The sequence below is a fragment of the Bos mutus genome, chromosome 11 (assembly GCF_027580195.1).
Source record: "Bos mutus isolate GX-2022 chromosome 11, NWIPB_WYAK_1.1, whole genome shotgun sequence".
Taxonomy (NCBI): domain Eukaryota; kingdom Metazoa; phylum Chordata; class Mammalia; order Artiodactyla; family Bovidae; genus Bos; species Bos mutus.
Window position 1 is genome coordinate 92,318,070 of NC_091627.1, and position 13,499 is coordinate 92,331,568.

General features: G+C 45.5%; 1 protein-coding gene across 1 annotated transcript; it reads right to left on the reverse strand.

The window, feature by feature from the left end:
- Positions 1–243: 243 nt before the first annotated feature.
- FAM136A (family with sequence similarity 136 member A) lies at positions 244–4,709 on the reverse strand. The gene is made up of 3 exons (XM_005904300.2): positions 4,553–4,709; positions 3,533–3,673; positions 244–1,728 (listed from the first exon to the last, which is right to left on the reverse strand). The coding sequence occupies exons 1-3, from the start codon at positions 4,676–4,678 to the stop codon at positions 1,540–1,542; spliced, it is 456 nt and encodes a 151-aa protein (XP_005904362.2). The 5' UTR covers positions 4,679–4,709; the 3' UTR covers positions 244–1,539.
- Between the last annotated feature and the right edge of the window lie 8,790 nt (positions 4,710–13,499).

Consider the following 13,499-nt stretch of genomic DNA (forward strand, 5'->3'; position numbering starts at 1 on the left):
CTAGAGACCTGATGTGGATACTGAATTCTTCAGCATTCCAGTTTGTCTTTTTACATTAACAGACTAACATTCACAGTGCTCTAGTTATGTCCTCAAAGTTCTCATTTATAAGCACCCGGACTAAAACACGTAACTACTTTTCACTCCCTGGGACATCTTAAATTTATTTCACACATTACAAAGAGAAGTATCCTGACAAAGTTATATATTCACTGTCCAGATATAAGGGAAAAAACACAATAGTGGAAGAAAATTAAGTCTTATTTATTTCAAAAACCAAACCACTAGGAAAATATATCACAGTCTTGAAACAGCAGACAATATTTCAAGTAAGTTGGTAAAAAGACAAGGTCCTTATCAAAATGATAAGGGGCCAGAACTGGGGCAAGAACGCATGTAGCCAAGGCCCTGGCAAAAGTGGTATTTGGTGATGGAGGGCGGTCCCTTTATCGCTCTAAAGGGGCCACAGTTCATCCCTGAGTTGCTTACTTTTCCTCCCTCGACTTTTTTTGTTGCCAGGGGATTGTCTCAACAAAGCTCTGTTATTTCAGGAGGCAAAGTAAGCAACACTGGGCTTAGGCTTTCATCCTGTTTCATGACAGATTTTTCCAAAGCCCGTCCTTCACAGCCCTCTTAACTAAGCAGCCGATAGTTCCTCTTTCACTGTTCATTCCTGAATATGAGCATATTATACTGTCAAAATCCCGTTCCCCTCAAGGCTGTGTGTCACTGTAAGATTGTCTGGCTGCTTGGCTGACTCTGCCGCAGGCAGCCTCAGGGCCCGCCACGGCTGCCAGGGAGAGGGAGCACACCTGCTTCCCTTACCAGTGTGAGGTCTCTTACATTTTTGCAGGGTCTCCCGGCTGAATGATGTAATGTGTGAGAATTTTAAGAAACACACATCCACATCTTGATGGTCAGAAATGAGTACCTGCAGGGACCCTTTCAAAGTTTTTATCCAAACTGCCTCTCCCAACTTTACATTTTAATGTCATGCCCTTGTCTATAAAAGAAAAACAAGCAAAACCAACCCCCGGAAGCCCCCTGCCCCCTTCTGCATTAGTGACTGCATGGATTTTATTAGTTTGTGGAAAATGTTGTAGTGATCCTTCTGGTAAACAGCAGGTGGACACCAAACAGAACACCTTTCATACTCCATTAGACCATAAGCTGGTTACGTGAACCTGCCAGCCTCTTGGTATCTGTGCAGTAAGAGGATCTGGTACCTTGGAGGGCCCTGGTTTGGTACAAGGGAGACTCCCTATTGGTAGGAGAAGTACTTGCCACATGAAATTCAGGCTCACAACAAACCTCCTGTGCTATCTGTGACCCAAATTTTAGCACCGCTCTTTCTCCATTTCACTTTCTAGGATTGAAACACAAAGGAACCAGCGTCCAGAGGAAAGAAACACAGGCCTTAGACTTGCTGCCATTCTTAATTTCCTCATTCATCAACTCTCCTTATTAAGGAGACCCAAATCCCCATTCGGCTTTTTAAATTGATTCCTGCCCTCAGCCCTGATGGCCACTAGCAGACAGCTACTTCCCAATGGAAGAGAGAGACTCCTTCATCTTCCTGGTCATGGTTGGGATGAGGTTCATGTGGTCATCCACACACTTGGTCACGCAGGTCTCCAGCTGCCGCTTCACGTGAAGCTCCTTACTCCCTGCGTCTATTGAATCTTTGGCCTTGTCATTGCAGTACATGGTGCACCGGGCCAGGCGGTCCTGCGGCAAGAAGGGAAAGGGTAGAGAAGCGGAAAGGCTGACCTTCATTTACCAAGTGCTGATCCTGTGCCACGTTCTATACTACGTGTTTTGGCTTGACGTGTATTATCTTGATCAATTAAAGGGACACTATAGTGGAACTGACCAAGACTGTCCTGATTAAAACAGACGGTGGCACCATGAGGGCCCAGACAAAGCATTCCTAGAAAGCAGCTGAATGACCGAATAAGTTGTAAGAAGTGCCTTCCAGGACGTAAGAAGGAACTAGAGGCTACTGTCACTCAACTACAGACTTTCAAACACCCTGATTTTATAAGGTCTGGCATCACTACAGAAAAATACTCAATTCAGCAAATATTTATTGAGCTTCTACTAGATGCTAGGGACCCTATTGTTGGGGAATACAGCGATGAGTAAAACAGATAAAGCTCTTTCTTTCACTGAACTGATACTCCAGTGGAGGGAGATGGACAAACAAGTAAGTGAAGACATTGGGGAAACAGCTGGATATATGAATCTGGATAAGGAGTGAAGCTGGTCTAAAGATATGAATGCAGGAGTTGTCAGTATATAGATATTTGCTATGAGACTACAGAACTAGATTGAGGTCCAAGCATAACCCTGGGCACTCCAATGCTCTTCAGAGATTGGAGAGAGTAAAAAAGACAGTAAATGAGAACAAGAAAGGAGCAGGGGCGGGGCAGGGAGTGACCAGGACAGTGAGCTATCCTATCCTGGTGGCCAAATGAATAAAGATTTTTAAACAAGGGGGAGAGTGATCCACTGTGTCAATGATGCAGGCAGACTGAGTAAGATGAGGAATGAGAAATGACCATTGGATTTAGCCCCATGGAAGGGAGTGGAAAGAGTGGTTCTGGTGCAATGGAAAAGTAAGTCTGATTGCAGGACTGAACAGTGAATGGAAGAGAACGTTGTACAGTAATTCAAGAAGCAAACTTGGAAAGACTTGTAAAATAAAGTGTCAAACACAGAGAAACCCTTTGGAGTTTCATGACCTTGGAGAAGTTATCCTTTTACAGTGCCAGTCATTGTGAAGAATTTTACATAGAATATAAAAATGTTTCACATTGGATATAAATTTGTCCACATGAAAAGAATCCCAGGCTATGAAATACTGATTCAGAAGTGGGCCCTCTTCCACCCAAGTTTCAGGAAAGTATACCCAGAGGAAGGGAGTAAAAGGAAGCTGGGGACACCCTTTGCTGCTCCAGAAAGAAATATGGGGCAGGGCAGGGGGAGAGGAGGCTCTTAGTGACCTCAGAGAGGCTTATGAGTCAGGCATCAATAAGTCAACCAAAATAATGCTTCATGTAAATGACTGCTCTTTAGTGACACAGGAGCTGCCCTCTGGGTACAGTAAGTAGGGGCATCCTGGGTGGGAAAACCCACGAAATGATGGTAGGATCTTGCTCTAATCTGTACCTTTTAAAGACTGGCTTATTCCACTTTCCTGGGGATTCTGCTATTGTAAGAATGAACTAACATATTTTACAAAGCTTCATACAGTACAGTAGACATATATTTGATGTCTATGAAAAAAAAAAGCATAAGGCTCTTGGTCATGAACTCCCTTTTGCATTGTTTCTATGGGAAATTCTTACAGCACTCAACCTCTAGGACCTTTTCCAGAATTTTAAACCCTGTAAAGACTAGCCGGACATAGGACTGTCACAGATGTTAACACAAAAACAAGACACTAAAGCCAAGAATTCTGAACCAACGCTTGTCATCTGCAAAAGAGCAACATCTAGAGCTGGAGTGGTCTGGCTGGGGTATTCCTCACCTGGAACTTCTCCAACTCGCTGGTCACCAGGGCCTGAGCTTGAGCCAGAGGTGCATGGCAGCGCTCAATGCACTGGTGCACTTGCTGCATGGACGCCTGGCTTTCCTCACAACAGGCAGCGCTGCACCGGAACATAAGGCCCTGTGGGGGGAGGGCAGAGACGGGTGAGGCAGGAAAGCCTTCGTGCAGAGATGACCACCACCGAGTGCAGCAGAGGCTAGGGGGCACGTCGCACCTGCACCTCTCCTTAGAATAGACACCAAGAGCTTAAAACCACGAATGGAAATATTATCCTCGGTGCCTAGCAGAGTGTTTCATTGCCGCTAGCTCACTGACAGTTGTTGAACCGAAGGCTGGATGGACGGGGAGGGTGGTGGAGGATGAGACTGGGCCAAGTTCTGAAAACCAGGTGCCTAAACCACAGGGTTCAGAGGTCAGCGATCTAGTAACCATCCACCAAGGGGCAACTGGTCCACTGACTCCAGGGACACCTTGACAAGCGTGGGATCAACAGCCGCACAACATTCAGGGGATCAAAGCGGAACAGCATATGAGACATCGCTGCGTGAGCCGAGTATGAGCAGGCCATTGAGGAGGCCGAGCACCGTCGGCTTTCCGGTCTTTCACCTTGGCGGTGCTCTTTGGGCGGGCTCTGGCTGCTCACTTGCGAAGCGGCCGCACAAGACGGGAAGGTGGGGGAGGCTGAAACCTTACTCCAGGGAGCTTCTCAACCCTGGCGAGGGGACATCCCCTACCCCGCCTGGCCTGGGGGGTGGGGGGCGGGCAAACGGCCTTGCGCGTGCCGAGGGCGCACAGATTTCATTCGCTCAGCCGAAGCCCCAGTTCTAAGAGTGAACAGTGCTTCCAAGGACGCAGCGACGACCCCAGGGACACCCCGACCCGGGTCTGCAGGCTGGGAGGCAGTAGTGCGTAAGGATCCTGAGGCGGCTGCGGCAAGGGGAAGAAAATTCCGGACCGTACTCGCTCCCCCCAACCCCGGGTCGGCTCCCGCCCCGCTACCTGCATCTTCCGGATATTCTCCCTCTCCAGACTCTTCACCATGGAGTCCACCGCCTCCTGCACCCGGAGCTGCTGCAGCTCCGCCATGGCGACCCGCGCGGTTCCCTGCTGCGCCGGCGCCCACATGGCCTCCCGCGCACGGGCCCGCCCCCTCGCCGCCACTTCCCGGGTCACCGCGGCGCGCCCTTCCCCTGCCCACGCCGCCCCCTAGCGTCCGAGAGGAGTAACTGCACTCCTGGCGGCCCGCTCCCGCGGCGCTCCGGGGTCCCGCCCCTGGCGTCCCCGCCCACCCCCCGGGATTCTTTACCAGGTCTGCGCACCTCTGCTAGAGCCAAACAGTTCTTTTTCTCCTTACCTGTCTGGGTCCCTGCTCCCCTCTCTTACTTAAAGTTCTTTAAATTCATTTTTGTTTATTTTTAAGAAACTGAAGTAAGTAATGCTCAAAATTCTCCAAGCCAGGCTTCAACAGTACGTGAACCGTGAACTTCCAGATGTTGAAGCCGGATTTAGAAAAGGCAGGGGAACCAGAGATCAAATTGCCAACATACGCTGGATCATAGAAAAAGCAAGAGAATTTCAGAAAAACATCTATTTCTGCTTTATTGACTTTGCCAAAGCCTTTGACTGTGTGGATCAAAACAAACTGTGGAAAATTCTTAAAGAGATGGGAAATACCAGACCACCTGACCTGCCTCCTGAGAAATCTGTATGCAGGTCAAGAAGCAAGAGTTATAACTGTACATGGAACAACAGACTGGTTCCGAGTCAGGAAAGGAGTACATCAAGGCTGTATATTGTCACTCTGCTTATTTAAATTACATGCAGAGTACATCATAAGGAATGCTGGGCTGGAAGAAGCACAAGCTGGAATCAAAATTGCTGGGAAAAAATATCAATAACCTCAGATATGCAGATGACACCACCCTTATGGCAGAAAGCAAAGAAGAAATAAAGAGCCTCTTGATGAAAGTAAAAGAGGAGAGTGAAAAAGTTGGCTTAAAACTCAACGTTCAGAAAACGAAGATCATGGTATCCAGTCCCATCCCTTCATGGCAAATAGATGGGAAACAATGGAAACAGTGACAGACTTTATTTTCTTGGGCTCCAAAATCACTGCTGATAGTGACTGTAGCCATGAAATTAAAAGACACTTGCTCCTTGGAAGAAAAGCTATGACCAATCTAGACAGCATATTAAAAAAACAGAGACATTACTTTGCCAACAAAGGTCTGTCTGGTCAAAGCTATGGTTTTCCAGTAGTCATGTATGGATGTGAGAGTTGGACTATAAAGAAAGCTGACCACCAAAGAATTGATGCTTTTGAACTGTGGAGTTGGAGAAGACTCCTGAGAGTCCCTTGGACTGCAAAGAGATCCAACCAGTCCATCCTAAAGGAAATCAGTCCTGAATATTCATTGGAAGGACTGATGCTGAAGCTGAAACTCCAGTATTTTGGTCATCTGATGCGAAGAACTGACTCATTTGAAAAGACCCTGATGCTGGGAAAGATTGAAGGTGGGAGGAGAAGGGGACAGCAGAGGATGAGATGGTTGGATGGCATCACCAACTCAATGGACAGTTTGAGTAAGCTCTGGGAGTTGGTGATGGACAGGGAGGCATGGCATGCTGCAAAGAGTTGGACACAACTTAACTGATACTTGATTTACAGTGTGCCAATCTCTGCTGTACAGCAAAGTGAAAAAAAAATTTAATATGATTCATGTAAAAGATAGGTGTGCAGATCTTAGATGTAAACAGCTTGATGAGTTTTAACAGGCCTTGACCTTTCCCTTTCAACCTCTGCCCTTTTTCCCCCTATTGCTCCTGACCCCAAGCAACCACTGATCTGCTCTTTCACTACAGATTTCCTTTTCTTTTCTAGAATATAATATATGTATTTATATATAAATCATTCATTCCTATGTACTTTTGGGGGGGGTCTGGTTCCCTTCACCTAACATAACACTTTTGAGGCTGAGCCTTATCTTCAGTTCTTTTTGCTGTATTATTCTGTAGTATTCTATTTAATGGAAGTACAGCAATTTATTTTTCCATTCCCCTGTTGATGGGCATTTGGGCCCTTCCCAGTTATTCTGAATAAAGTGGTGACTGTGAACATCACTGAGCAAATCTTTTGTAGACATAAATTTCAATTTCTCTTGGGCAAATAAATATCCAGAAGTGGAATCATTGGGTTGTTGGTAGATATATTTATGCATTCATTTCTAATAAGAAATTGTTAGCTTCACAGGCACAATGTGGGAGCTATAGATATTCAGTTGACAAGGAAGCATTTATGTGTCAGCAGCAGTGAGCTGTTTCAGAGCTTCTGGAACAGTTCTGTCTGGAAAACCCCTTCCCCCACCTCCTATGCATTCATTTATTAGGACTTCCCTGGTGGCTCAGCAGTAAAGAATCCACCCGCCAATGCAGGAGCCTCAGGAGATATGGTTCAGTCCCTGGGTTGGAAAGATCCCCTGGCAGAGGAAATGGCAACATACTCCAGTATTCTTGCCTGGGAAATCCCATGGCTAGAGGAACCTGGACAGCTACAGTCCGTGGGGTTGCACAGAGTGGGACAGGACTGAGTGACCATGCGTGCAGGCATGCATGCTTCCAACCCTTCCTGTTACAGGCTACTTCCAAACTTTAGTGAGTTATCTATCTTATTAATCTGGAATTATTTCTAGTTCTCCCAATCCAATGTCTGCTCAAGGTCTGCAGGTCTACAGAGGAAAGATCTAATGCCTTAGAGATGGACTACCAGGCCTTTCAGAATCTGCTGGAACCTACCTTTCCAACACCAATCTCTCCACTCACTACCATATGTCAGCTATGCCCAACCACTGCTGCTGCTGCTGCTAAGTCGCTTCAGTCATGTCCAAGTCTGTGCGACCCCACAGATGGCAGCCCACCAGGCTCCCCCGTCCCTGGGATTCTCCAGGCAAGAACACTGGAGTGGGTTGCCATTTCCTTCTCCAATGCATAAAGTGAAAAGGGAAAGTGAAGTCACTCGGTCATGTCCGACTCTTAGCGACCCCATGGACTGCAGCCTACCAGGCTCCTCCATCCATGGGATTTTCCAGGCAAGTCCTGGAGTGGGGTGTCATTGCCATCTCCAGCCCAACCACTGACAGTCCCCAAACATGTCAGCACCCCTTCCCAGGTCCCCAGACCACCAGCTGTGCCCCTTGTCCGAGGTGCCCTTCCCCACCTCTCTTCTTCAGCTTGTGGGCTCCTACTGAAGACTTAGTTTAGATGCTACACAATTGGTGTCTTATCCTGAATGCTCCTGTAGTGCTTTATGTTTTCTGCCTTTTTCCTATCACAGTGTCTTTTTTACAAAGCAGGGGTCTCAAACTCACCAGCATTTTTGGGTCCTAGAGAGAGGCAGCACCAGTGAGTGAAGCTGGTCTGGGGTCAGTACCAGTGTGGGCAGAGTGATGGGGACTGTGGTAGACCAAAGAACATTTTCAGTGTTTCCCCTTAAACAACATGGCCATACAACACAAGGTAAACCTGATTCTTCAGGTGCTTTCATCAAGTGATTAAACTGCTTCCTTTCCTTTTCATTACCCTTGCTAGCTGGTGAGCCTTTTGAGAACGTTGTGTTGTTCTTTCCATTTTCCTTAGCACTAATAACAGTACAATACACACACATAATCAGGGAAATTTTGCTGAAGACAGTAACGAGTGAGAAGGTGATAGCTTATCTTTCTGTAAATTTTCTCCACTTTCAAGTTTGCCTGATAGGTGGTGTGGCCTCTGGCCCACTCTGTGTACTTGGAAAGATTCTGGGCAACTTGGTGAGGGGCTTTTGGATAAGATGGAGCAAAACCAAGCCCCTTTGGGAGAAATAACTCTAAAACCCTAGGGGGTGTGGACACTGGGCAAGGGATGGGAGAAATCTGGTTGGGACCTGGCTAGAGGTTGTCCCTAGTCCTACCAACCCCCTAGTCCCTCAGCCTACATCTATCTGAGCCTCAGTTTCCTAATATGATGAAAAGAAAAAAAAATAAAAAAAGAGGGAAGCAAATTTATATTCATTGGCTGGTTTCAGGAAAGTACATAGAATAGAGTACTTTTAGGTTTGCAGAGGAAAATCTCTTTTTAATACAAAGAATTATTATGGAGAAATTTAAAGAATATTACTAAGAATTATTATTAAGAATCAAATCATTGAACAATGAGCTTACTGGTCACTGGAGAGAACAAGATGAGATGTGGGATGTTTTATGGTGAGTTTATGACAAGACTGAGGAGATTTGAGGTGTTTTCACCTAAAGCAGCGACTTCTCTCACCCTTACCTGCCTGCAACCCTCGTGGGTCAGAGGCTCACCTTCCTTGGAGACGTTTAAAGCCCAGTTCCAGGGAGATAATGCAGATTGGCAAGCACGTGGTTCTGGAAGCATCCGTCTTATATATTTTCTCTGTTAAACAATATAGCCGTGAGTGCTGTGGTCAGTAGGAAGTCAGCCCAGTGTTTGACAACTTGACAGATCTGGATTTGATTTCTACTTTGCCTCTTACCAGTGATGTCATCTTAGACAAGTTATTTGTTTATTGGGGGCTGTGCTGGGTCTTTGTTGCTGTGAGGGCTTTTCTCTAGATCCTGTGAGCAGGGCTGCTGTCTAGTTGCGGTGCGCAGGCTGCTCGCTGCAATGGCTTCTCTTGTTGAGGAGCATGGGCTCTAAGGCATTCGGGCTTCTGTGGTTTGGCTTCCGGGCTCTAGAGCACAGGCTCAATAGCTGTGGTGCATGGGCTTAGTTGTGCTGAGACATGTATGATCTTCCTAGACCAGGGATCGAACTCGTGTCTCCTGCATTGGCAGGCAGATTCTTCACCACTGAGCCACCAGGAAAGCCCTAGACAAGTTATTTAATACTTGACTACCTCACCATGTGGTTGTTCTGTGACTTTTGCCCCTGGATAATGTCTGCCTCCACTCAGGCCAGGCAAAACTAGTATAGTCCTTTCTTCATGTAATTATAGACATCTTTATACTTACAGAGCAAAGTATCCCAGGAGGAGTCTCTTCTGTGGGTGAAATATAGCCGAACCTGGGACCCTCTTACTGAAGTGCTTGCACCTGGACAAATGTCTCCTTGAGCCAAAGAAAACAAAGGAACTGTAGGTGATTGGAAATAACTGCATGCATTGTGAACAATAGAATACAAAAAGGACATAAACCAACGGATATTTCTGTGGTGCCTGGGGCAAAAGTGAGGTACTGCAAAAGGTCCTGCACTCAGTATTACCAAGGGGGCGGGCAGACCACCTAGCAATGCCCCCTGCCCAGCCCATGGATCCTCACTACCCTCCCCCCAACCCCACTGTTAACCTCATTTAATGACCCAAGCAGCTCTCCTCGGGGACCCAGTTCTTGTCTTCTCTCCCTCTTGCTGCAGCACAAACTGCAATAAAGTCTTGCCTGAAATTCTTGTCTGGTCTCTTATCAATTTCTATTGATTAAAGAGTCCTAGGGCCCAGGTCGATAACAATCTGTGTCTCTGGTCAAGAATCATAGAGTTTAAAGGGTTCCTAGAGATCTGTTTGCTTTTGCAAAATTTTTAGAAGAATCATTTGTTTTCAAATGTGACAACTGGGGAAAACTCCAGTATGAAGAACAGATGAAGATGTTATTTTAACAGTCTAAATTAACTTTCCAAGTTCAAATGTCAAAGAATTGTTTAAAGACTATCCAGATAGCCACTGGCCAAGTTATTAGTTATTTGAATTCAAATTAAATGTAAATAAAAACAATTCAGCTCCTTAATCTGATGAGCCACAGTTCAAGTGTTCACTAGGCAAACTTGACTACAGTATATAGACACAGAGCATTTCCTCCATCGCAGAAAGTTCTATTGAACAGCACAGCTTTAGAACAATGAGGCTGTTTTGCTCAGGGTTGTGAATGATGTTCCTATATCCCTATAGCAGTCTCAGATCCAGTGAACATCTTGGTTTGACTTTACTTGCGCGGACTCTAGACAACCTTGATTTCACTGGATGAGTAGTTACACACTGTGGTCCTTTCCAACAGCTCTTTTTTTTCAGTCTCAGGATGGCCTTCCATTAAGCAAAGGTGGCAGAAGAAGCTTTAGTTGGAGCCCAGACCAGAGTTAGTTAACCCAATGGCAAAATAACTAATGATGTCTTGTGGGTTAAAATAGGGCAAAGAACTTATTTGAGCAGGTGTTTTTTGAAGGATAGCTCAGAAAGTATTTAAATATATTTTACAAATTAGAATTTTGAGATGTGTGAAATACTCGGGCCTCTCTTGTGGAGCCCTAGGCTACTGCAGGGCACAGTTTGAAAACTCTTGATCCAAATCAAAGTTCTCATGAAACTGGGTCCTAAAAAGACAAAGGGATTCCACATGGTCACACAGTAGGTGATTATCAAAAGCGGAGTAGAAATAGATTTTTCTGACTCAGTTCAGTGTTTTTCATACACTGTTGAAACGATAGGGTCCAAACATGGCTTCCCCCATCATCCGGGCCCTGGTCTTTGGGGCCTTGGTGGCAGAAAAGGTAGGCTCTGGAGCTGGACCTGAGCTGGGAACTGAGCTTGGCCTCACCCTTTCTGACTTGGGATGTTATCTTTGGTGATAACAATGGCAGCTTCCATTTATTGAGCACATATTGTGTGCCAGATATACTATTATCCTCATTCAACATGATCAGATCAGATCAGTTGCTCAGTCGTGTCTGACTCTTTTCGACCCCATGAATCGCAGCACGCCAGGCCTCCCTGTCCATCACCAGCTCCCGGAGTTCACTCAGACTCATATCCATCGAGTCAGTGATGCCATCCAGCCATCTCTTCCTCTGTCGTCCCCTTCTCCTCCTGCCCACAATCCCTCCCAGCATCAGCGTCTTTTCCAACGAGTCAACTCTTCGCATGAGGTAGCCAAAGTACTGGAGTTTCAGCTTTAGCATCATTCCTTCCAAAGAAATCCCAGGGCTGATCTCCTTCAGAATGGCCTGGTTGGATCTCCTTGCAGTCCAAGGGACTCTCAAGAGTCTTCTCCAACACCACAGTTCAAAAGCATCAATTCTTCGGCACTCAGCCTTCTTCACAGTCCAACCCTCTCATCCATACATGAGCACAGGAAAAACCATAGCCTTGACTAGACAAACCTTTGTTGGCAAAGTAATGTCTCTGCTTTTGAATATGCTATCTAGGTTGGTCATAACTTTCCTTCCAAGGAGCAAGCGTCTTTTAATTTCATGGCTGCAGTCACCATCTGCAGTGATTTTGGAGCCCAGAAAAATAAAGTCTGACACTGTTTCCACTGTTTCCCCATCTATTTTCCATGAAGTGATGGGACCAGATGCCATGATCTTCGTTTTCTGAATGTTGAGCTTTAAGCCAACTTTTTCACTCTCCACTTTCACGTTCATCAAGAGGCTTTTTAGTTCCTCTTCACTTTCTGCCATAAGGGTGGTGTCATCTGCATATCTGAGGTTATTGATATTTCTCCTGGCAATCTTGATTCCAGCTTGTGTTTCTTCCAGTCCAGCGTTTCTCATGATGTATTCTGCATATAAGTTAAATAAACAGGGTGACAGTATACAGCCTTGACGAACTCCTTTTCCTATTTGGAACCAGTCTGTTGTTCCATGTCCAGTTCTAACTGTTGCTTCCTGACCTGCATACAAATTTCTCAAGAGGCAGGTCAGGTGGTCTGGTATTCCCATCTCTTTCAGAATTTTCCACAGTTTATTGTGATCCACACAGTCAAAGGCTTTGGCATAGTCAATAAAGCAGAAATAGATGTTTTTCTGGAACTCTCTTGCTTTTTCCATGATCCAGCGGATATTGGCAATTTGATCTCTGGTTCCTCTGCTTTTTCTAAAATCAGCTTGAACATCAGGAAGTTCACAGTTCACATATTGCTGAAGCCTGGCTTGGAGAATTTTCAGCATTACTTTACTAGCATGTGAGATGAGTGCAATTGTGCAGTAGTTTGAGCATTCTTTGGCATTGCCTTTCTTTGGGATTGGAATGAAAACTGACATTTTCCAGTCCTGTGGCCACTGCTGAGTTTTCCAAATTTGCTGGCATATTGAGAGCAGCACTTTGACAGCATCATCTTTCAGGATTTGGAATAGCTCAACTGGAATTCTATCACCTCCACTAGCTTTGTTTGTAGTGATGCTTTCTAAGGCCCACTTGACTTCACATTCCAGGATGTCTGGCTCTAGGTCAGTGATCACACCGTCGTGATTCTCTGGGTCGTGAAGATCTTTTTTGTACAGTTCTTCTGTGTATTCTTGCCACCTCTTCTTAATATCTTTTGCTTCTGTTAGGTCCATATCATTTCTGTCCTTTATCGAGCCCATCTTTGCATGAAATGTTCCTTTGGTATCTCTGATTTTCTTGAAGAGATCTCTAGTCTTTCCCATTCTGTTGTTTTCCTCTATTTCTTTGCATTGATTGCTGAAGAAGGCTTTCTTATCTCTTCTTGCTATTCTTTGGAACTCTGCATTCAGATGTTTATATCTTTCCTTTTCTCCTTTGCTTTTCGCTTCTCTTCTTTTCACAGCTATTTGTAAGGACTCCCCAGACAGCCATTTTGCTTTTTTGCATTTCTTTTCCTTGGGGATGGTCTTGATCCCTGTCTCCTGTACAATGTCACGAACCTCATTCCATAGCTCATCAGGCACTCTATCTGTCAGATCTAGGCCTTTAAATCTATTTCTCACTTCCACTGTATAATCATAAGAGATTTGATTAAGTCATACCTGAATGGTCTAGTGGTTTTCCCTACTTTCTTCAATTTCAGTCTGAATTTGGCAATAAGCAGTTCATGGTTTGAGCCACAGTCAGCTCCTGGTCTTGTTTTTGCTGACTGTATAGAGCTTCTCCATCTTTGGCTGCAAAGAATATAATCAATCTGATTTCGGTGTTGACCATCTGGTGATTTCCATGTATAGAGTC

Excerpts from the sequence above, each read along its gene's own strand:
- FAM136A (XM_005904300.2), bottom strand. The coding sequence starts at position 4,678 with ATGTGGGCGCCGGCGCAGCAGGGAACCGCGCGGGTCGCCATGGCGGAG. Across the intron at positions 3,674-4,552 it reads AGAATATCCGGAAGATGCAG|GGCCTTATGTTCCGGTGCAG; the intron begins GTAGCGGGGCGG and ends CTCCCCCCACAG. Across the intron at positions 1,729-3,532 it reads GCGAGTTGGAGAAGTTCCAG|GACCGCCTGGCCCGGTGCAC; the intron begins GTGAGGAATACC and ends TTCTTGCCGCAG.